The sequence below is a fragment of the Mytilus californianus genome, unplaced genomic scaffold (assembly GCF_021869535.1).
Source record: "Mytilus californianus isolate M0D057914Y unplaced genomic scaffold, xbMytCali1.0.p SCAF_3, whole genome shotgun sequence".
NCBI lineage: Eukaryota > Metazoa > Mollusca > Bivalvia > Mytilida > Mytilidae > Mytilus > Mytilus californianus.
Genome location: NW_026262679.1, coordinates 23,783,917 through 23,810,058, shown reverse-complemented (window position 1 = coordinate 23,810,058; position 26,142 = coordinate 23,783,917). Strand labels below are relative to the sequence as shown.

The window sequence follows — 26,142 nt, the reverse complement described above, 5'->3', positions numbered from 1 at the left end:
AAAAGACCAAAAACGGTGAAAAAGTATATTTTAACAAAACGCATTTGACTAGCAGGTCGAACAACGGATGTTCTTAAACCCTGCTGACTGCCATTGGCGATTGCCAAATAAACGGATCATCAGATGTAACAAAATAGATCTTAACTATTAATTTAATACCCAACAGAAAACAATTAACTTGATGAAAAGATGGTATACCGCAAAACAAAAGGTTCAAAAATTAGTACACCATATCCCGATTTCGACAATTAATGTTTCATCAGTGATGTTAGGAATCGAAACGGTATTTGGTAGGCCATATAATTTACCTCAATTTAAGATATCCTCTTGAATTTTGAAGAGTCGAAATAGGATGAACGGATCATATAAACCCGAAGGCAAATATAATACAAGCCGAAACGAAAAAATATAAACAAGTCTAATTTGAAAACAACGTTCAAACATATATTTGCGTTGGATAAAAACCACAATTTTTATACGTGTGCATGCAAAACAAATTTCTTGGTAGAGGGGTCTAAGTACAGCACAGACAACATTTTCCAAAAGACCAAAACAGTGAAAAAGTATATTTTAACAAAACGCATTTGACTAGCAGATCGACCAACGGATGTTCTTAAACCCTGCTGACTGCCATTGGCGATTGCGAAATAAACGGATCACCAGATGTAACAAAATGGATCTTAACTATTAATTTAATACCAAACAGAAAATAATAAACTTGCGGAAAAGATGGTATACCGCAAACAAAAGGTGCAAAAATTAGTACACCATATCCGGATTTCGACAATTAATGTCTCTTCAGTGATGTTAGGAATCGAAACAGTATTTGGTAGGCCATATAATTTACCTCAATTTAGGATAGACTCTTGAATTTTGAAGAGTCGAAATAGGATGAACGGATCATATAAACCCGAAGGCAAATATAATACAAGCCCAAACGAAAAAATATAAACAATTCTAAATTGAAAACAACGTTAAAACCTATATTTGCGTTGGATAAAAACCGCATTTGACTAGCAGGTCGAACAACGGATGTTCTTAACCCCTGCTGACTGACATTGGCGATTGCCAAATAAACGGATCACCAGATGTAACAAAATGGATCTTAAATATTAATTTATTAATATATATATCTTAAGATTGTGTCTTAAAATTGTTTTCTATCGGTTCAAAACTTCTTGGATTTTTTGTATCAAAGTGACAAGATGATATCATTCTATGCATGTTTGTTTATAACTGTAATTTTTTTGTTAGCAATCGTTCAAGAATTTCACTTTTTTGCAATCCGTTATAAGATATTAATTAAGGTCGTTGAAACAAAGCAGAATTTAAAAAAAAATACGCAAGGTGTCTATGAATATACGTGCTACATCTATCTTAAAGATCAAGATGTTGTTGAACACCTGTCCAACGGGAATGACACATTTTTTGTGTTTCCTCCGAGTCAAATTCTATATAACATCACTTTTCGTTGTTAGTGACAGTATATAAACTGCTTCAAAATGGAATAAGTTATTGATAAATCTTTTTAAACCCAATGTACATGGGCGTCCTTGTGGACAGCGTTATATTGATATGTCTGACAATTCTCCACAACACTTTTCGAAATGATCAACTTATATCTCATATATGTTATATTCTATATTTCGGCGTCTCAACTCACTAACAACATGTTTCACGATATAAGACCTTATGATACCATTATAGTTGTCTGATCTGTAATTTTACCAATTGAGTCCTATTGCCAGCTGTGACATTTTGACAAAGTGGGATGGCGGTGATACATGCATAGCAGGAAACGTTTACCATGTTGACGCACCCTGTTTCGTTTCGTTTGGATTTCAGGTTTTATTTGTTACCTTGATTTGTCTCTTCTTAATCGATTTACGCGATTAGAATATCAGTTAACTACTGTCGCCTTAATTTGCCCGCTATAAATATCGGGCATCAGACTTTATGAAACCATCTTCTCCAGGGTCGTCGTGAAGTAGATGCGGATAGTAAAAACTCAAAAGATCCCCTCTCCTTGTGTTGTAGTATAAACACGTTTGACTTCGCCACTCTTTACACAAATATTCATTATTCTAAATTTAGATCTAAAGAATTAGTCTGACTTCGTTGAATACAAAAAGATAGACGAACAAAGATACCAATTTCATCTTTTAGGAAGGGACAACTCTTATTTCATAACCTTCTCTGCCCAAACGAAGAGCTATCTGAATATGACTTTTCTAGACAGGTTTTCAAGAAAATAATCTACAGTGCCATTTGAACAAACTATGCTCCTCTCTTTGTCGACTACCTCTTGTATTCTCAGGAAGAATGGAAAAAAAACTAGCTTTGTCTTTTGATTTCAAGGAATCAGAGCTTTGAACGTTCCAATTGAATGTAAATTCAGAAAAGCGCGTTAGACGCATACAATTTATTCGGTGTTATCTGTATGCAACAAATACAAATGCTTCACATCTGGATTTACAACAAGATCAAGATTGCAAACTCAAGCCTTAAAATGAGATATCAATTGGGAAATGCATAAATCTTATATAGGCACTTTTGAAATGTTGCCACACAGAAACGGAAAGGTCACACCACGATAATCATTTCTTTAATCGAGGAACCTAGTTCTCAACTGACCTTAATTGTCATATTTCTAATGTGAATAGATCTCAAAAAGACGCAATTATCTATTGTTCATGACTGCAAGTGTATATCTAGATTGTGTCATAATGAATTTTATCCATAATGTTATTCTATTTATTAACAAAGAAACAAGCAAAAATAATTTTCTATACTTTAATGTGAAAATGCAAAACTACACATCACAAATATTATATCTGAGAGAAATTGAGTTTTTGACAGAAAGTTTTTTTAATTTAGTTTGTTTGGGAGCATTTAAGGCAAGGTAAAACCCTTTCTTAATATATTCTTAATATTCTATAATTTCAAAACAAGTTAATAGAAAGAAACACAAAAAAGTTAGAACATGGAAGATTTAAGTGTGTGCGCTCAATGTATCGTACAGCCACGTCGCTTTTTATCATTTATAAACCAGGAAACAAAATAATTGATGTTCTACGCTTTAGTGTAAAAATTACACTCCTCATACTCAGAGATTAAAAAAATGATGCATTACAGTTGTCTAAACCAAAAAGTTACAAACATATATTTAGAGAACACAATTATTTGCATGTATAAAACCATGCTTGGAAATCAAATGTTATAGGAAGTATGATGAAAAAAGTGAGGTAAAGATTGTTCCGATTGTATCAAAACTATTTCCAACACGAAAAACGTATACTTTCATCAGAAGAGAGATAATCAAAATCTGACTCAACAATTTAACTAACTCTAAGGAGAAGAGAGTCACTTCGATAGTGGGCAGTCGAGAATTCACACACATCACCTTGGACATATACCATTAAACTGTATATAAAGGTCACCCTTGGGACCAGGAAAATCTAACCCTGTAAGATATGTGACCTTTAAATTGAATTTCCAAATGCATAGATATTATTACAGCAGTTTGAAAAGAAGGTCACGTGAAAAGAAAAGTTTTTGCTTGATATAGGTGATCTTCACATTAGGTTTGACTGTACTAGTATTTCATATTTTATTGAATGGGACATTTCCAAGCAATATTAGATATTAAGGCATCATTGAAATTTGACAAGCATAATGATTTTTGTAGACCATACCTCTTCGATTCATAGCTTATAAGTGGCCAACAAAGTTACATCGATGCAGCTTCCAAAAAATATACAAGAGTTGACAAACTTCAAACCTATATATATAGAATGTATTACATTGTTTTATAGTTAATTTCAGAACGAAAAGCCGTTCATAAAAAGTAAAATAACAAAAATACCAAATTCAAAGGAAAATGAAAAACGAAAAGTCCCCTATCAAATGGCAAAATTAAAAGCTCAAACACACCAAACGAATGGAAAACAACTATCATATTCCTGACTTGGTACATTTCCTTATGTAGAAAATGTTCGATTAAACCTTTTTTTTTATACTAGCGAAATCTCTCACTTGTATGACAGTCGCATGGAATTCCATTATATTGACAACAATGTGAAAGCAAAACAAACAGACATAATAGGTAAAAATGTCAAAATTTGGGGTACAGCAGTCAACATTGTGTCATAATCTTAATCACTATAAAAACAAACAACTAAGTCAACAAAGAAAAACAAAATGGCATATAGACAAAGCATATAAGCAAAAATGAAAGACAAGACTACAAAACAAAATGACCATAGCACAATAACACAAAGGCGGGATGTATAAATACCGAGCCAAGCCAAAAGGATATTACAAAAAATGGACTAAACAGTAAAGGTTTAAAATATTCAAAGACAAAGAAAAAGAACCACTGACATTCATTAAAGCAAAAATCTGCAAATAAGCTAATTCAAACTTAAAATAAAAAAGATAATGTTGTAGAATAAGCTTGATATACTGTTAATTTTTGTTTAAAATCTAATTAAGGAAACTTGTTATCACTTTGTAGACATAAAAATACGGAGATGTGGTATGATTGCCAATGAGACAACTATCCATCAGAGATACACTGACGTGGATGTAAATATGTCACCATATTGCTTACAGCAATGAGCAAAACCCATAATCTATAGTAAGCTATAAAAGGCCGCGGCATAAAAAAATGTGAACAATTCAAACTAGAATAACCAATAGCCTGCCTTATGATAAAACAATAAACGGAAAAACAAATATAACAGACAGCAACCCACAATTAAAACGACTAATGACTTGAGAAAGACACAAAACGAATAAAGAGAGGTGACGAGGTTAAACATGGTTGTGGATGCTCAACCTTTCCCAAACCTAGGGCAGTGGTTTGGCAGCATAATATAAGCAAATACTGTAAACATCAGTTGAAAGGGATTAACTCATCAGATCGGCACAGGGCAAAAAAAATAAACCAATAAACAAACAAATCAAAATCAACTAACAAATAGGCAAAAGAACAAAATTCCGATCTAAGAGTACTAACAATTACTGAAAGCTATTTCAAAGCCAATAACAATTTATATATTAATCATGTTTTTTCTAGACTACTATATCATTCCGTATTCATCAAATGGATTTAGCTCAGGGCATCATAAACAGAAAAAAACATGCTCTTGTCCTATGTAAAGATATAAACACATTGTATCGATATGATATAGTACTAAGTGTATATGAAAACAAAATTAGTCACGTTTTAATTTATCAAAACAAAATCAATTTTGGTACTGATAAATATACAATTATATACAATAATGAATTTTGCATATTAATGCAACTCTGCTTGTAAAAATTCTAAAGTCTAAACCTGATGCAGTACTGTGGATATGCTTGTGTGTCATTAAAAATAACAAACTGAACGGGAGGTTTGCAATTATCAGTAGCCGAATCATAGTTCATCATGGTTCCATCTTGTCTCATTGGTAAGTATCGCATTCCGGCTATACCTTGTTTGTGAACACCAGTCAACACCTTACACATATATATTGTACGATCAGTTGTAGAGTTGTCGTCAGTGTCAATCCCTTTTAGAATTGTAAAGCCTGCTTCACTGCTGAAGTATACTCCTTCTCCCCAATTTTCTACAATATAAATTAATTTAAGGGGTAAATTCAGTAAATAAATATACGTCACCAGGGACCGCCCATTTGGGGGAGAGCTTTCTGTACAAAACTGAAGTCCTGTGCTCTTCTGATTGGTAGATAATGTTTGTAATAAATATTTTTTGATAGATGGATCAAAACTAGAGTTAAAAAAAATTAAAAAATGAATGCTGAATGTACTAATTTTTTTTTACTACAGGGTTGAAAAGCAATGGGGGTCAGTAAAGGAATTAAGTGCGAATCTACAGTGTTTGTAAACAAGGCCATGTGAATGCCCAAAAATGCCGCATGACCCTATGTTTTTATTGTTGCAAAAGATAGGGCTACATTTGTACTTTCAAGAATGATATATGAAAGCTTCCAATTTCTAAAGGTAAATCAGGTATAAATTTAATTCAAGACATAGATTAGCATTAAAGTCAATGGGAGATTTTTTACTGAATTTACCCCTATAGGAAAATATGCACTCTGTCACTGTACTTGTTCAAGGCCACACAATAATCACAAAACTCATTTCCTGTAAATATTAATGCAATGGAAGCCTCTTGGAACCAGTTAAAGTTGTTTTTATACAAATTTCTATGTTTAACCGCGGCTATCCAGGATGCTCTGAGTGTACTGTGGGAGGAAGCATGGGTATATGGTAAAAAATCAGTTTTGTGTCCAGATTGAAAGAAACAATAGAAATTACACTTGAGAGTTATGATATTATTAAAAGGCATAAATATTCTCCCCATTTTAAATCACATTTGAACATATTTCTCCTAATAATGTGGAAAATCATATGGAAAATCAGAATTACCTCCCTTTGACATAGTGTATTTTTTTTAGCTGTGTTCCCCATGTTAAGTTGTAGATCATGTTGTAAATAAGCACTTTTCAAGTATTTTAACACTCGAATAATCTGACCGTATGAAGATATTCATTTATTTTTTACATAATTCATTGCGTTTCTTTAAGTAAAAAAAAATACTAGACAACTTTTCATTATTATATACCCTTCATCTATAAAACTAGTGTTGAAATGTTTGTAATTGGATTGCTATGTTGAATAATTGCTTTTTAATATTCTAAATTGTTACTTTTATGTTCCAAATGCAAAGTTTGGTCATACCCAGTCTTATTTTTTTCATATTTGGCACTTTTTTCTACTTCAGTTTTGTCCGTCTAGTTTTGGCGAAGAAACCATCCTGATGTTGGGGTAACAGGAATTTCTGCAGAGTGGTTGTCAATGACATTTTGTGAAATTTACAAGTAATTAAAACACAGATTTAGTAAAATGAAACATAATTGTTGTTTTTTATGGTATGAAACTGCTTAAAAAACCTTTGAAAAGTCTTTTTGTGGTCTTTTTCAGGGTATTTAATTAAAATCTTCCATATAAGGCAAAATTTAACTAAGAGTACATCAAGACTTTAGTTCCTAGATGTACTTGCAATACTGATCAAAGCAAACACAGAAAACAATTCATATTTATTAAGCATAGTATTTTACACCATTCTTTTAAAAACAGTCAATGTGCAACTTTATATACCAAATATACATTGGCCGCAGTATGGGCTTTAGTATAAATTTTCCTCCCTCTTTACAAGTTCAGCCTTTATGAATGTTGTATTGAAACTGGTACTTGAAAATTGGATACATTACATGATTAATACAACAAAAATAGGAAAAGAAGTTAAAAAGTCCCTTATAGGGGTAAATTCAGTAAATAAATATACGTCACCAGGGACCGCCCATTTGGGGGAGAGCTTTCTGTACAAAACTGAAGTCCTGTGCTCTTCTGATTGGTAGATAATGTTTGTAATAAATATTTTTTGATAGATGGATCAAAACTAGAGTTAAAAAAAATTAAAAAATGAATGCTGAATGTACTAATTTTTTTTTACTACAGGGTTGAAAAGCAATGGGGGTCAGTAAAGGAATTAAGTGCGAATCTACAGTGTTTGTAAACAAGGCCATGTGAATGCCCAAAAATGCCGCATGACCCTATGTTTTTATTGTTGCAAAAGATAGGGCTACATTTGTACTTTCAAGAATGATATATGAAAGCTTCCAATTTCTAAAGGTAAATCAGGTATAAATTTAATTCAAGACATAGATTAGCATTAAAGTCAATGGGAGATTTTTTACTGAATTTACCCCTTAAGTAAAAGTACGTGTATTTACAACTATAGGTCATGGTATTACAATAGATCACCATATATATATATATATATATATATCTTCGCCGCAAGTTTATTGTTTTCTTTTTGGTATTAAATTTATAGTTAAGATCCATTTATTACACCTTGTGATCCGTTCATTTGGCAATCGCCAATGGCAGGCAGCAGGATTTAAGAACATTTGTTGTTCGACCAGTTAGTCAAATGCTTTTTGTTAAAGTATACTTTTTCACTTTTTTGGTCTTTTGGAAAATGTTGTTTGTGCTGTATTTAGACCCCTCTAACAAGAAATTTGTTTTGCATGCACACGTATAAAAATTGCGGTTTTTATCCAACGCAATCAGAGGTTTGAACGTTGTTTTCAATTTAGACTTGTATATATATCTATATATATATAGACCCCTCTACCAAGAAATTTGTTTTACATGCACACGTATAAAAATTGCGGTTTTTATCCAACGCAATCATAGGTTTGAACGTTGTTTTCAATTTAGACTTTTATATATTTTTTCGTTTGGGCTTGTATTATATTTTCCTTCGGGTTTATATGATCCGTTCATCCTATTTCGACTCTTTAAAATTCAAGAGTCTATCCTAAATTGAGGTAAATTATATGGCCTTCCAAATACCGTTTCGATCCCTAACATCACTGAAGAGACATTAATTGTCGAAATCCGGATATGGTGTACAAATTTTTGCACCTAATGTTTGTGGTATACCATCTTTTCCACAAGTTTATTGTTTTCTGTTTGGTATTAAATTAATATTAAGATCCATTTCGTTAGATCTGGTGATCAATTTATTTGGCAATCGCCAATGGCAGTCATCAGGGTTTAAGAACATCAGTTGTTCGACCTGTTAGTCAAATGCGTTTTTTTACAATAGACTTTTTCACTTTTTTTGGTCTTTTGGAAATTGTTGTTTGTGCTGTATTTAGACCCCTCTACCAAGACATTTGTTTTACATGCACACGTATAAAAATTGCAGTTTTTATCCAACGCAATCATAGGTTTGAACGTTGTTTTCAATTTAGACTTTTATATATTTTTTCGTTTGGGCTTGTATTATATTTTCCTTCGGGTTTATATGATCCGTTCATCCTATTTCGACTCTTTAAAATTCAAGAGTCTATCCTAAATTGAGGTAAATTATATGGCCTTCCAAATACCGTTTCGATCCCTAACATCACTGAAGAGACATTAATTGTCGAAATCCGGATATGGTGTACAAATTTTTGCACCTAATGTTTGTGGTATACCATCTTTTCCACAAGTTTATTGTTTTCTGTTTGGTATTAAATTAATATTAAGATCCATTTCGGCAGATCTGGTGATCAATTTATTTGGCAATCGCCAATGGCAGTCATCAGGGTTTAAGAACATCAGTTGGTCGACCTGTTAGTCAAATGCGTTTTGTTACAATAGACTTTTTCACTTTTTTTGGTCTTTTGGAAATTGTTGTTTGTGCTGTATTTAGACCCCTCTACCAAGAAATTTGTTTTACATGCACGCGTATAAAAATTGCGGTTTTTATCCAACGCAATCATAGGTTTGAACGTTGTTTTCAATTTAGACTTTTATATATTTATCGTTTGGGCTTGTATTATATTTTCCTTCGGGTTTATATGATCCGTTCATCCTATTTCGACTCTTTAAAATTCAAGAATCTATCCTAAATTGAGGTAAATTATATGGCCTTCCAAATACCGTTTCGATCCCTAAAATCACTGAAGAGACATTAATTGTCGAAATCCGGATATGGTGTACAAATTTTTGCACCTAATGTTTGTGGTATACCATCTTTTCCACAAGTTTATTGTTTTCTGTTTGGTATTAAATTAATATTAAGATCCATTTGGTTAGATCTGGTGATCAATTTATTTGGCAATCGCCAATGGCAGTCATCAGGGTTTAAGAACATCAGTTGTTCGACCTGTTAGTCAAATGCGTTTTTTTACAATAGACTTTTTCACTTTTTTTGGTCTTTTGGAAATTGTTGTTTGTGCTGTATTTAGACCCCTCTACCAAGAAATTTGTTTTACATGCACACGTATAAAAATTGCGGTTTTTATCCAACGCAATCATAGGTTTGAACGTTGTTTTCAATTTAGACTTTTATATATTTTTTCGTATGGGCTTGTATTATATTTTCCTTCGGGTTTATATGATCCGTTCATCCTATTTCGACTCTTTAAAATTCAAGAGTCTATCCTAAATTGAGGTAAATTATATGGCCTTCCAAATACCGTTTCGATCCCTAACATCACTGAAGAGACATTAATTGTCGAAATCCGGATATGGTGTACAAATTTTTGCACCTAATGTTTGTGGTATACCATCTTTTCCACAAGTTTATTGTTTTCTGTTTGGTATTAAATTAATATTAAGATCCATTTCGGCAGATCTGGTGATCAATTTATTTGGCAATCGCCAATGGCAGTCATCAGGGTTTAAGAACATCAGTTGGTCGACCTGTTAGTCAAATGCGTTTTGTTACAATAGACTTTTTCACTTTTTTTGGTCTTTTGGAAATTGTTGTTTGTGCTGTATTTAGACCCCTCTACCAAGAAATTTGTTTTACATGCACACGTATAAAAATTGCGGTTTTTATCCAACGCAATCATAGGTTTGAACGTTGTTTTCAATTTAGACTTTTATATATTTTTTCGTTTGGGCTTGTATTATATTTTCCTTCGGGTTTATATGATCCGTTCATCCTATTTCGACTCTTTAAAATTCAAGAGTCTATCCTAAATTGAGGTAAATTATATGGCCTTCCAAATACCGTTTCGATCCCTAACATCACTGAAGAGACATTAATTGTCGAAATCCGGATATGGTGTACAAATTTTTGCACCTAATGTTTGTGGTATACCATCTTTTCCACAAGTTTATTGTTTTCTGTTTGGTATTAAATTAATATTAAGATCCATTTGGTTAGATCTGGTGATCAATTTATTTGGCAATCGCCAATGGCAGTCATCAGGGTTTAAGAACATCAGTTGTTCGACCTGTTAGTCAAATGCGTTTTGTTACAATAGACTTTTTCACTTTTTTTGGTCTTTTGGAAATTGTTGTTTGTGCTGTATTTAGACCCCTCTACCAAGAAATTTGTTTTACATGCACACGTATAAAAATTGCGGTTTTTATCCAACGCAATCATAGGTTTGAACGTTGTTTTCAATTTAGACTTATATATTTTTTCGTTTGGGCTTGTATTATATTTTCCTTCGGGTTTATATGATCCGTTCATCCTATTTCGACTCTTTAAAATTCAAGAGTCTATCCTAAATTGAGGTAATTTATATGGCCTTCCAAATACCGTTTCGATCCCTAACATCACTGAAGAGACAATAATTGTCGAAATCCGGATATGGAGTACAAATTTTTGCACCTAATGTTTGTGGTATACCATCTTTTCCACAAGTTTATTGTTTTCTGTTTGGTATTAAATTAATATTAAGATCCATTTCGGCAGATCTGGTGATCAATTTATTTGGCAATCGCCAATGGCAGTCATCAGGGTTTAAGAACATCAGTTGTTCGACCTGTTAGTCAAATGCGTTTTGTTACAATAGACTTTTTCACTTTTTTTGGTCTTTTGGAAATTGTTGTTTGTGCTGTATTTAGACCCCTCTACCAAGAAATTTGTTTTACATGCACACGTATAAAAATTGCGGTTTTTATCCAACGCAATCATAGGTTTGAACATTGTTTTCAATTTAGACTTTTCTATATATATATATATAAGTCTATAAGAATCTACCAACCAGTAAACTTAATAGGTATTGGATCATCAAAATTGACAACACTACACAAACAGGGAAAATTATATGAGTCTAAAAGATTGTGTAACAATACCGATAATCGGTATTGTTACACAATCTTTTAGACTCATATATATATATATATATATATATATAACTGAAAAGTAACCATGACTTCTACGCCTAAATCAACATAAACCCTGAATAAGCAACACAAAACCCTACAAAAAAAAAGAAATAAAGAGAATCCGAATATTCTTAATGGACAATGGTAACGTGCGTATTTCCCAAATTATTATGGTAACAAAAAGGAAACAAGAAAACATTCAATATAATAGATATGCATATATGAACCTGATTATGCGTAACATGTCTCTAGTGGATTTAGACACAGACATATCATATCGGTAATTAATTCATGATGTTGACAGTAAACTTGTAAGTTAGTCTCACTCCTTTTGGAATTCATGCCATTTCTCTGGTTTTTTTTTATCATCATTTCTATCTCCTTAAATTATTCATGTGATTTTAGCATCAGTAAAATACTGTTGCCTCTAATTTATTGTTATTTAGTTTGTAACTCGGATTTGTTTTTTTCTCAATCGATTTAAGAATTTCGAATAGCGGTATACTACTGTTGCCTTTATTTATTGTCATAGAAAAGACATAAGTTTTCTCTGAAATTTTCATCATTTGACTGACTTGAGGCGACTGAAAGCTTTACGACCGTATGATCTTTGACTAATGGTAAGGCGATACGGGGAGCTGGAGATGAGTTGAAATTGGCGTTCTTTCATTTTTGTCCTTCGTCTTATTCAAAATTATACTAATTATCCAATGTTCAGTATTGTTCATGGCATTTTCTCATTGATTTTTGACTATTCGCACACCATGAATTACAAATCCACACATAACATCTGCTGTTCAAAGCACAATAAGACACGCAATGAATAGTTTTATCAATTTATACTGTGTAAACAGACATAGAACTTATCCGAAAAATTTCGATTACTAAAAAGGGGAAATGTTTATACAAGGTTCACTGTATCCTAATACAACAGTAAATTAGATTGTGTCTGGAACTATGAAGATATTTTACTCTTCAAAACAATACAATAAAATTAACAAATAATTAGAATAACTTCTTTCTGAATAGAAAAAAAACAGAAATAAAATAAGTTTTGCACATAAAGCAATTGGATCAACACAACAATATACGTTCATAGTTGGAAAGAAGGAAAAACGTACAAGATTTCGAAACAGATAGAAAAAACCTGATTGCCGCTGATTGATATAGTCAAACGTTTGATTTTTGTCAGCTTTTATGGACTTTCTCTTTTTCGAATTTACCTTTGGTTTGGTATTTTTGTAAATACATGTTTTCTCCTATTTCGTAATAGATACAAATAAATTTTACATTCTCTGACAATGAAAATATTGTTTTTTCAAAACTTTGATATACATAAAAGATTAACAGGTTTGAAACGGTATCTTTGAAATAAAGTTTTCTTAATCGATACAAGTAAATAATTGACATCTAGGTATTGAAAAATTCAACGACTCCACAGAATGACGGCGTTGTTGAATTTTGATTTAGGTCACTTTTTATTTTTGATAGTACAATTATGTTGCAATAAAGAATGATAATCTAACTGGTTTCTCGAAAGAATATTTCAGGTACTACTAATATGAGATGTTAAGCTTTTAATATGTAATTAGATAACGCGATCTTACTCTTAACTACTAGTACAAAAATTATACTACCTTCGTATGGGTTGTCTTTTGGATCATTTGACTTTTTATCACTCTTCTTTTTTAATTTAGTTTTTTGGTCTGCAATTCATAAAAAAAATGTAATGCACTAAATTGCAAATGTTATGCAGACCAGTTGTTTTAACCATCTTTATATTTGCAGTAGTTATTTATTTACAATAAAAAAAAAGTTTTTCTGTTGGACATATCACACAAATGACACCAAAGAAACATGTGAGACCATTTATATATGGTATACACTAGAATGCAGCTATCGAGTTTTAATCCGAAAAATGAAACATGTAACATAATTGTTCATCTTGAACATCATTAATCGACATAAATCTCATGAATGCAGATTTTTGGGAGTTTTAAATGATAAGAAATAGATTTATGTGGCATACTATTAAGGAAGAAGTGACTGGAATTTTCATACATTAATGCGTTTCGTTAATATAATTTATTACAATTTCACGATAATGCAAACAGCTATTTGTATGGCATACTAACAAAAGTATCATCGTTCACAGTAATATACCAAAAGAAGTGGCATACATTTTAAAATACATACAAATTCAACCATTTTTACTAGCATGTGTGTATTTCACACCCATTGCAAAAAAGAGGCGAAGTATACCAAAGGGACATAAAAGAGAGGCGAAATATACCAAAAGGGACATTCAAACTCATAAGTCGAAAATAATCTGACAACGCCATGTCAAAAAAAGAAAAAAGAGCAAAAGACAAACAACAATATACAAAACACAACATAGAAAACTAAAGACCATGAGCAACACGAACCCTTAAGCCAGGGGTGAAATGTAAGCACATGTGGCACCCGTCGTGTTACTCATGTAAGAACAAATCCGGTAATTCGGAAGTACACATCCGGGGAAAAGAGGACGGGCTTGTGGTTACGACAATAGGAACGTATCCGTCGTTATCTGTGAAACAGATGTTCCATAACGGTCAACCAACTCGTGATGGCGTCCGTAAAATTTACTTAGGGATGATTTCAACTTCACCATTTGAAACTCTTGGTTTAATAGCTTCCCTGTGAGCAGCAACTTTCTATCAAGGAAATCGAAATTGGAAATGCAAGTACTGGAATATCGTATGTTGTATCCTTTATTTCAAGTCCGATGGGACAGATGCGTTCAACATAGTCACCAAACTTTGAAATATTAAGTGAGAGGACATCCATTCGTTTGATGTGTTTTATCATTTGATTTTGCCATTTGATTAATGACTTTCCGTTTTGAATTTTCCTCGGAGTTCAGTAATTTTTGTGATTTTACTTTTTTCAACATAGCGGAAAGAGAAGTTAAAGAATAAGTCTAGCTTCTTTTCATTATTCCTTAGAAGCTATTGTATGAAGTCAGCCTCATATAAATAAAGGAAAAAGTCGGCAAGAAGAGAAGCATAGCTGGTTCCCATGGGAATGCCGTTTTTTTTTAAAAGACGCCCTCCAAACGGAACAAATATGTTGTCAATCAAGAAACCAAACATCTTGGTTTTTTTTGTTTGAAGTAGAGTGATATTTTACAAAGTACGGTTTATTCCTCCTTGCATCTACGTTGGCTATTATTTTAAACGAAACAAAGCAAGACCAACTCTTTTAATTTGTTTTTTTAGTTTGAAATGGGTAATACTTGTGTAAAGGGTAGAAAAGTGAAATGTTTTAATGCTATTGCATGATGAAAGAGTTTTAGATTGTATGTAACAGATCATTTGCATAAGGTACATGTACTATACAGAATGTTTTGTGAATCGACATTTCATATATACTACGAGAAATTAAGGGAGTTTACCGGTGTTCAAATTTCGTACATCGATACGAACGCGACAAACAAAGGTAAAAAACAAAAACCGAGAGAATCTCATTAATTAAAAAGGAGCGAAACCGGGTGCGTCGATACTCATACTTTAATAATGCAGTGGTGTAAGTGGAAACTCTGGTTTCACTGTGAATTTACATTTCTTTAGTCAGACATTCCAAATAATAATTTTTGCATATGGCAACACAATCTCCTGGAACAACAACATATTTGCCGTGAATTGAGGATTCACAACCTAAGGCTTCTTGAAAGGGTCAGAAACCATTGAGCTCATTGTATATTGTAGATTTTGAATATGCTTCTGAATGCATGTCTGAACAGTTTTGATCAATTCAGATAAATTGTTCAATATTGGTTGATTGGGCTCGCGCTTTACCCATTTTCTGGCATAGTCCTCAACTGCATCCACCAGTAACCTGAACTTCTCCTTCTAGTCGATATTTCGGGTCTTTGATTAAAAAACTATCTAAGTTGTTTATTGTTTACAATGCCAAGGTTTCCATTTATATCATGTTCAACGGGACTATATATGTATGGGATCAATGCATAAGAAGCAATCGTAAGGTTTGGATTTTGGATAAAGGGTAAAGGTCTCTTAAAATCCTCTTAAGGATGAAAATCTTGGAAGCAATAAGTTTGGTGTATCTTAGTTGACAGGTGTAATTTTATCAGTAATCAGGTATTGTTTTCTGCACATATTTTTGTGGAACCTATTGCTAATATTGATGGCATCCAAACCCTAATTATCAAATGAAAAAAATCTAGCCGAAATATTTTTGTTTTGTCGATGGATCTATAGTAAGTTCGAAAGTAAAAAACTTTACATCTTGAACCTGACTTTTGGTTCAGTATAGACCTAAACTTTACGGCAATTAGATGATTTCGAGGTTGCTGCTTTAAAAGAAGCTATCAAACCAATAGTTCCAAACGATTAAGTTGAAGTATTTCCCTTCGACGTTTTACGGACGTCACCATGATTGGTTCAATCTCATAGAATAGCTGTGTTACAGATGACCATGCATCTGTATAACCTGTCATAACCACTACCCATTCCTCTTTTATCCATATATATCTTCACAGAATGCGACCTATCACCAAAATTTGTACTTGCAATGAACAACACGGCGGATATTAGTTTTCAGTGCTGTATTTTGTGCTCTTTATTTTTCAATGTCTGTATTGTATCTACTGGTAAACGTTTTGTTTACATGTTTTATTAAAAATCCTGTTCCCATTTCAAACTTTCACATCTTAAGGCCAGACAATTTACACCTTCCGATGTTTTTTTTTAATTTGATGTTTGACCTGTTGATACTAATTGTATTGCTTTTTTGTTATTTAATGTTATTCAGGGTTATATCTGGTCTATAAACCAGCTTTGATAAGTGTTTGGTATTACTATAAATTTTCACTTCGTACTATGAACATCAAAATTATTTATTTTGTAAAATATTTCCTTTCTCTATTGGTACTGTACACGTATACCTAACAACAAAATTATTTTCATTTACCTGTGTTTAAAGTTATTGCAAATGGCTGATATTTTTGTTCGAGCATCTTGTTTTTCTTTAATTGTTTAACATTTCTTACCGATATAACATGTTACTTTTATTATTCTTCCCTTAGTTCATTTATTTTGTATTTACATTGTATCATACGTCAAATTTATTTGTTCAGTGTATGTTCAATGGTGTTAATATGTCCTTTGATTGAGTTAAGCTATTTCAGTTGATATTTTATAGTGTGTCTTTCTATGTTGTGATGTTACACTATTGTTTCAGAAAAAGGGTGAAGGTTTGGTACCATTAAAACGTTTAAACCCGCTGCATTTGTTTGCACCTGTCCTAAGTCAGGAATCTGATGTTCAGTAGTTGTCGTTTGTTGATGTGGTTCATAAGTGTTTCTCGTTTCTCGTTTTTTATATAGATTAGACCGTTAGTTTTTCCCGTTTGAATGGTTTTACACTAGTAATTTTTGGGGCCCTTTATAGCTTACTGTTCGGTGTGAGCCAAGGCTCCGTGTTGAAGACCGTACTGTGACCTTTAATGGTTTGCTTTTATAAATTTTGACTTGGATGGAGAGTTGTCTCATTGGCACTCATACCACATCTTCTTATATCTATTATCCATCCGCAATTGTCGTTTTTCTCTTGAGGCAATGGTATTATCTTGTATTTCTTTGGTCTAGGTCTACGGTTGTCCCGTAATATTTTCAATCTCTTTTTTTCAGTGAATGTGTAAAATAACAAACTTTACGTCTTATATAATAACTGATATAAACGTAAAACTGGTAGAACAATACTTACATAGATCTCCACAGTAACTCCTATTAAACCCATAAAGGTTAATGCTGACAACAGAGTCATCAAATGCACTATACCATAATTCCTGTTCATTTGCCGTGCCAGACGGATTCTGTTTTTCGATTAAACCTTTCTTTGCAGTATACATCTGATAAAGACTTAGATTCTGAATTCTCTCTATCTAGAATTATAAAGTATTACAGTTTCCCAGTTGGAAAACAAAAGAGAATTACTGTCACTAAATCATAAGTGTTTCGCTCCACCTTTTGCAGTTCATTAAGATTTTTTAGCGACTTGTCATTTTTTTTTATAAAATGAAACTGTTCAACAAATCAAATATTTTTAAAAACCGATATAAACGTTTTCGATATTAGAAAGGCGAGGTAAAAAGAAGCATTTTTACAGTCCTATTATGGACGTCATTAAAAGGGCCGTACTCCTTACACACAAAAAAGACTGCTGAGGAAGAACAACTGAAATCGACACAACATAAGTAGTACGGTTACCATCACAAATTGGCTGACCTAGACGACATATCGGGGTCTCAACTCACTAGCGACATATTTTCGTGGTCTTAACTGTTTAGGTACCAGTATGGTGATATAATATGTAATGGTACCGATTGTGTCCTATTCCCCATTGTAACATTTTGACTGAGAATGAATTCACATGGCGGGTGATGAATGCATAGTAGAAGACGTTTACCCTATCGTAGCACTAGGTCTCTCTTCTGTTGGTCTTCATGAAATACATTCACTTAATCGTTAGTTACATTGATTTGTCTCTTCTTAATCGATTTAAGATATTTTAATATCGGTTAACAACTATCGCCTCAATCTATTAGATTCGTTATCCACATAATATTTACAATTATCGTGTTTTTATATTTTCAAGAGATATTTATTGTAAAGTTATTTGTAAAGACAATATATTAATTTTTGCATTGCCATAAAATTTCTATTGAAATTATTTCTTATAATATACAATTTTTCTTCATATGTTACAGAATTTTCTTTAGATGAAACCTTAGATACTCCGTGAAATAAATCTTAGCTTATAATCGTGTTCATGAAGTTCCAATGAAAAGTATGAAAGTTCAATCTCTATATATACTTAATTTTCGTCCTTTGCCAATTTTATCTTTTAGCAAACAATTTCTTAAATATAGCTTTAAATAAACAGATTATTTAAAGAAAAGCTGTTGTGAGCGATATAAATTTGGAATTTTTTTTCACTTTAATACATAAGGTCCCATGGCTTTTTTTTGGTGTATTTTTATTTTCCATTCTTTGCGATTCCTAAAAATGTCATAAATTTTCCAAAATGTGGATAAAAAAAAATAAATTCCTTAATAGCAAACTTTTCAGGACAAATTCCTGCTTGCATGAAAATTTACTTGTCATGCTTTCATGAGAAAAATATGGGAATGAAATAAAAACCAATCACAGACAGCTAGCTATTTTCATCTCTATATCATGTTGCCTTCACAAATGACGGCGCCCATGTAACTCACTTTGTAAGCATCAAAAGGGGGTAGATGATATCAAATATTACATGTTTTAATTCAAATGTATGTCTCTTTTAAATGTAAAAGACAGTTTCAACGAAAAAGTATGAAAACTTAAATTTAAAATTAATATAGAAATTAAAACTGACTACATCCACTTTATTTGAACGTTGGTGGAGAGTTGTCTCATTCGCAATCACACCTCATCTCCTTATTTTATATCGTACCTTTGATAAGAATTTACAACTGATATTTATAAAGAAATGCATAGGTACAGTTTCAAAACAGAGGAAGTGGAGTTCAAATCTAAATGATTAGTAAGTATGACTTGTTGAACTTTGAAATACTAACATTGATGATTTGACTGTGGTTGTTCTACAGCAATTTGTTAATATTTCTTACAAGTTGAACAACCGCTTTGATGAAACAAATTACAATTGGGTCAGAGTTTTGAAGAACTGCAAAAGATTCTGGAGAGAAACAATAATGACAAACAAGTCACTGTAAATTGTTGTGTGAAAATACTAGATAATACAAAACAGAATAACAGTAATCATAATAACTTTTGACCTGCACATCATACCTAACCAACCTCTTACGAGCACCTGAGATCACCCCCAGTTTTTGGCGCGGTTCGTGTTGCTCAGTCTTTAGTTTTCTATGTTGTGTTTTGTGTATTGGTGTTTGTCTTTTCGTCGTTTTTCGTTTTTTGCCATGGCGTTGTCAGTTTGTTTTCGACTTATGAGTTTGAATATCCCTTTGGTATCTTTCGTCTCTGTTTTACGACCAAATCATCTGAAAAACAAGATCTAATATAACAGTCAATGAGTAGTTCATGTTACAGTCACCTTGCTCGCATGTCTTGAGAGACGAACCATCAATCGTAAGTAATACATGAGACATGCCGCCACTACTAAGAAACTATATTCAACAATCGCGATACTCAAGAATTTTACATTATATACCTTTGTTTATTGTGTACTTGCACTAAAATGGTTCTCACAATAGCTTCAAGGTGAAAACATATTTATAATCATTATTAAGTGTTTTTCATCTATACAATAAGAAAACATTCCCAATTGATGATGTTATAATTTTTCGGCATCTATTACTTATCAAAATACTTCTGAGTAGGCCATTAATTTGGTATAATTCAATAGATCGTTTAACTTTCAAAGCAACTGCCATAATTATCACACTTTTGACGTGACTTTTACCATTCGTTTCCATTCGACATCAGGATAAACACAGCTCGCATAGTCAACAATTCGAACAAAAAAAAATCGCCGAGTGTTTTTTTGGGGAGTGATAATTTCCGTTGATGAAGATAGATTTTGCCATTTTCTCACATGTTTGAAGCGGGATTATGAGTCACCAATTTTTCAATTGATCATTCACGTCACTGTGCAAGTTACATTCATTGTTGTTATATGATGTTTTGCATCTAGGAAATGAAGATCATTGAATTTATATTGTTTTATTGCTTTCACTTGACGCGCCATTTAAATAGGTCATTTTGTATACATCAAAATCAAATTCATACCTGCTAAGAAAGTTTAATGCCTCATATCGGGATCTTTGGTTACTGGTGTTTTGGTTGTAATTTTAGTACAAATGGTATTAAAAAAATACGTGCCTTTTACTTTTAAAAGTGCAGACGATTTGAGGTTACCATGCGATAAAAGAATATTATGTGCATCACCAACCTTTGTAATTTTTAAAGACTGTTTTTTGAATTGGGAGACCCACTCTTTTCTTCCACCAAATACAGAGTCCAAGAACATCTTCTCGATAGTTTTGAATTCTTGCGATGTATTCATCATTGTTACCACTTTAACGTTATCAGATCCTAGAACATCCCATTCTGATGGCGGTTTAAAAGATCCAGCATCTCCTAAAATCAAAAGTTATATATGAGATCTGTGATTGTTTTTTCATGGGTAAAATATGTATATGAATAATAAAAAAAAACCAATTATTCACAAAAAGGATGGATTACTACAATCTATATTTTTTTAGTAATATATGTCATTGTTAACGATGGATTTCTTAAGGTTACACTTATATCTACGATAGGAACGTTTTTAAATTGATGCGAGCTTTTAGCTTTCATCATTGACTACATTCTAGCAACTGTCAAGACGATTGACAGCAATAAAGCACTGTTCATTTAATATTTTACTGATATTTATACTAAATTTTTGACTGATACACATCGTTCAATTTCATTTCTTTTTCTATGTAAAGAGGAAAGATAAAAAAAAAATGCTTATGCATAAATTAGCCTTCTACAACTGTTTATATTTAATGGGCCATTCCTTGTGTATTTCAAATATTTGGTCAACAGAAACATTTTAAGAACGTGTTTTAGGGACTTCCAAATATACGTTCATTTGTTAAGAAGCTACCTTGTAAAAACAACCCTGTATGCAAAAAGTTAAATCACCAAAAAACTGAACTCCGAGGAAAATTCAAAACGGAAAGTCCCTAATCAAATGGCAAAATCAAAAGCACAAACACATCAAACGAATGGACAACAACTGTCATATTCCTGACTTGGTACAGGCAAATGATCTTGATAATAAATGAATGCACTGAAATTTCGTTTCCACTCGGAGATGCACTGTATAGCATTCACATATTCCATGACTGTAGCTTAATAGATATTAAAATGTCGCCATTGATAATTTAAAGTAATACATTTAGTGTCGTCATGATGAGCTCTCATCTTGTCCTAACTATCTTTTTACTCACCTTACATTAAAATATAAAGCTGACCCATCGCAAACCCATTGTTTGATTTTGAAAGTCATGAGGTGTGTAAAGGTCTTTCTCCTCATACATTTAAAAAGCATTCTTCTTTCGCAACAGATAGTTGCAGTCATCAGTTAAATGTAAAAAACCTAACTGTACTAATTGTGGAACCCGTTTGTTTTCAAGTAGAATGGGACATATTGACCCAACTACGATGAAAAAGGAAGTGTAAGTTATGGATTGTTAACTTTTAACCACATACACTTAAAACATAGTTTTAGCTGAGATTTGATCTCTATAAACTGAGTTTTTTTTAATGTACGAACAGTCAAAGACCGACTATCGACACTGTTGATGCAGTCATTGAATGTACCGATTTTACGTACGATGCAACAGAAATATCTTTTAGTTACAAACCTTGTAGCTTTTCTCTTCGCAAAACATCTACTTTATTAGACCTGTCATTCTTTAAATATTCAGTCATTTCTATTAGCACTATAACATACTCCTCTCCCTGATCATCTTTGAATTCCACTTCTGTCCGTCCAGAATCTCCTTTGTAAGCGTTTTCCAGATACATGTTTATCATATCAGGATATTTTTCTAAAGTAGGAAGTCCTTTATCATCAATATCCTACAATATTTAAGAAAACATGTTTTTCAAGAATTCTTCAACTAAAGACAATTGGATGTATTGCTGCTAGTTTAACATCCAGTGGCAAATATGTCATAAATATTAAGGACGAGAACATTATATATGAGACAATAAGTAGATACTGCCAGGCAGGTCGACCGAGGTGAAAGGCGGGGGAAAGAAAAAGGTTCGAATTTTGGATAGTTTAAAACTTTAACTTTACAACAGGCCATCTAAGTTGTTTCAATGATTCTTCAACGTGCAAAAAGCTTAACATTCATCCGGAACAAGTCATTGGATTTAACGAACATTCAGTAAATGATTATCCAGTATATGTTTATTCTCAAGTTATTTTAAGGAATAATGCTTCCTGAACTTTCATTACGTTACTGTAAAAATATGTAACCTAGATTAAAAAAAAAACTAGTGGTTCATTAATTGATAGATATTTCGGATCATGTAAAATATTTTTTTGCTGCTAATACTTAACTTTAGATACCACTGGACTTGTTCTTTGATAATTGCAGCTTCTGCTTGACAATGTCGAGTGTGGCTAAACTTTCTTAGGGCATCAAAAATATCTTGCTTTGCATTCATTACTTCGTCAACAAGACCTTTTATGATAATGTCACATTTCACCTTGTCTACTGTCATTATAACTGCATGTCTATTTTCAACTGCTTTTAAATAGTCGACCTAAAAGAGAGTTTATTAAATGCAAATTTTCAAACAGAATCGTCTAGCTCCTAAAATTGAAAAAAGTTGCATATGGAAAAATATGTCCTCTTTCTAAACTACTTTTGTTTTGTCGTCTTAAAGTGTAGAAAAAAATTATAATCATTTTATTACAATAACATCATACTATGAACTTTACAAACAAAATGTATCTTTAATCATGCAAATACAGAAGCACTGACTTTTGCAAGACAGATGGTTACCTCGGGAACAGAACGCCCACCTTTTGCGATATCGATCATGTAGAAGTTTAACCACATTACTTACTTCATTTTGTGTTATGTTTGCGATGACACCGTCATGTCGTTTCTCTGTCTGATACTTTTCTGATATTGCTTGTTCCAACATTGTCTTAGCCACACTTAAATCATTTCCGGATTGAAAGTAGATTATAAATGTTACAGACGACTGGTTAGTGTTCTCAACATCTAAACAGAAAATTACTATTATTATAAGTCAACAGTCGAATCAATGATAATTTTTACCCTAAGTTACTTCCCTTTATAACCAAAACGATTTTTTTTTTCAGCGGCATTTAATCAAGTTTATGTTTATTGTTATGTGTGTTTGTATTTTAAGACATTAATAATAAGAACGACATTTAACATTACCACCGCAAAATACATTGATTGCCACTCCGTTCTTGGTCGAAAACGGGATTGTCTGTAGTAAAATTAGCTGTAAGACATTTTTTTTGTATATGAAACTGTAAATGAAATTTTGTTGAAAGTTGAAGAACCGTAATAAAATCATTCTTTTTACCGTTTGGCTTACTATCGTCATGTGGTTATTATCGATATTCCATATAAAGATAGATGAACATTTTATACAATGTCTTTTTCCTTTCGTCCATTTCATCCTTAACAGTAATAGATGTTGGAAAACTCCCCCGAATGGAGAAAAAGATGTATGCAAATAGAAACCCCTAGAATGAATGAGATACAAAATCTTTTTACAGATGAAATTTTTTAGTCAGTTTTCGTATGTAGTGTATAGAATAGAAGATTTTGAATAAATCGAATTCCCAAAATTTCGACATGGCTAGGTGGTAATTAATATGTGTGTTTTTTCATGATTAGTCTGTACCCAGGGTAATAGACGAAATTTTTAATTGATTGTTTTGTCCAAAAAATTGAGCCGACACTGTTTTTGTCGGTATGCTACTTTCCCTTATATGGTCCTATATAATTATGTACTAACCTACAACTGGAAGAACAGGCAAATCTTGTTTTTGAACATTTTTCTCTCTAAAAGCTGAATTGCCTTTTGTCAATGTGTACTGATCCATTGTATCTGGTTTTAAAGAAAAACGCACTGCTTTCAACATAGGCTGCACCATTTTATCTTGAAATATGATTAAGTAGATGTGTTGTAAATGAGTCGTTTGTCCCTCTTTGACAAATTCTAAAATTGATTCTGCGATAACCTTCCCCATTAATTCCTCTCTTGGACCTTGTGCTCCTAGAATATGGATTCGAAGCATTTCTTAATACAATATGATGAGATACATAGCTAATTCGGATTTGAAATTATTAAAATTTAATTAAAATCAAAATTAAATTCTTTATTGAATTAGCAAATACTTGTACTGACACGCTCGGCAAATCGAGATATTCTTTACTGCTATTGTTATGCTTATTCGAGCATGTGAGAGTTTGCTGTAAAACTTCATGCACTTTAATAGTTCACATTCACTTTTAAACCAAGCTGAGAAGACGTTTGAAAATTAAGACACACCCTCCTCGAGCCTTATAAATTGAGCTTTGTTTGCTACTGTTATTGTTTATTTTTCAGATGCTCCAATCTTCATACATCTATCCGTCATGGTAACATCATGGAACACATATTTACACAACAGGAGCGTAATTTACCTTTTTTATGCAGGCTATGGATATCCTAGTTGCTACTTGTGAAAAATTGCTGACTGGACCGCCCTTCAGTACACCAGCTTTGGATCGCGCAGCTGTGATACAATGATTTGTTCAATCGTCGTCAAGATTTTACTTTGACTGACAAATAATTTGGTTGTGTAATGTATGTTGTGGTTGTTTTAATTTTGATTAAATGTTGCCATGACAATTCACAAGCCAAACCAAATCAGTGTTTGCTATTTGCTGTAGTGATATACACATACGTCATCCATGATATCTGTTCGTATAAATTTTGTTAATTGGGTAATGTACACCAAGTATATTATTTTAATAAAAGGATATATTCAATAAGCTACTATTATAATTAGAACAGTCATAAATACCAATAGTGGTAACAGGACATCCGTATATTCATATTTGATTATAATTCAATATTTTCCATGCAGGAAGATAGTTGTGTTTTCTTTAACAAGATATATTTTCTAAAACCGAAAGTGCTTTTTTATTTGCATAATATAAAAAAAGTACCTGTTCCGAAAGCAGGCAAGGAAAGCGTCTTCAGTTGTTTTCTCTCTGCCTTGTACAAGGATTTCTTTATGATGGATTTCCAATCATCTGGTCGATGTTTTGAACAAACATGGAAAATAAACTTTGCTGGTAGACCACAACCGGATGTTGTAATAATGCCATGCCATTTCATTTTACTTTCTATAAATATTCACATGCCAGGTTATACAAATTGCATACTTATTAGATGCGGGAGCTTCATAACAAATCTAAATGCTCTAAATCATATGGTAATTTAAAAAAATCAAGCTCATCATTAGGCAGTTTTATTTTTCAATTTTATTAAGGAATTTCATATATGTTCTTATATATGATGAAACATTGATTTATTTTGAAACGTTGTTGGATGAAAATTTACTTACATTTCATGTTCTTTTTTACATCATTCTTTAAAATGTACAAATGAATTGTCAAACATTGTTGGAAAGGCTGTGAATTTTCCTAACGAATATCATGCTAACAAGTTTAACCCTTTTGAAATGCACGGAGTGCTTCGTAGTATCATAAATTACAATAGTTTTTGTTTGTTGTGTTGGTTTTAGAGAGGGTAAATTGGGAACAAACGTCTGTATTGGGTTTTAAAACTACCTCCAATTCATATATTGGTGTATTCGA

General features: G+C 32.3%; 1 protein-coding gene across 1 annotated transcript; it reads right to left on the bottom strand.

The window, feature by feature from the left end:
* Nucleotides 1-2,811: 2,811 nt before the first annotated feature.
* Nucleotides 2,812-24,546, bottom strand: LOC127734163 (protein mono-ADP-ribosyltransferase PARP15-like). Its single transcript, XM_052243895.1, has 7 exons — nt 24,290-24,546; nt 23,357-23,517; nt 22,138-23,050; nt 20,673-20,860; nt 17,463-17,640; nt 13,332-13,400; nt 2,812-5,615 (listed from the first exon to the last, which is right to left on the bottom strand). The coding sequence occupies exons 3-7, from the start codon at nt 22,307-22,309 to the stop codon at nt 5,329-5,331; spliced, it is 894 nt and encodes a 297-aa protein (XP_052099855.1). The 5' UTR covers nt 22,310-23,050; nt 23,357-23,517; nt 24,290-24,546; the 3' UTR covers nt 2,812-5,328.
* Between the last annotated feature and the right edge of the window lie 1,596 nt (nt 24,547-26,142).

Excerpts from the sequence above, each read along its gene's own strand:
- LOC127734163 (XM_052243895.1), bottom strand. The coding sequence starts at position 22,309 with ATGATAAACATGTATCTGGAAAACGCTTACAAAGGAGATTCTGGACGG. Across the intron at positions 13,401-17,462 it reads GAGTTACTGTGGAGATCTAT|ACCAAAAAACTAAATTAAAA; the intron begins GTAAGTATTGTT and ends TATGAATTGCAG. Across the intron at positions 5,616-13,331 it reads AAAAGACAACCCATACGAAG|AAAATTGGGGAGAAGGAGTA; the intron begins GTAGTATAATTT and ends TTTATATTGTAG.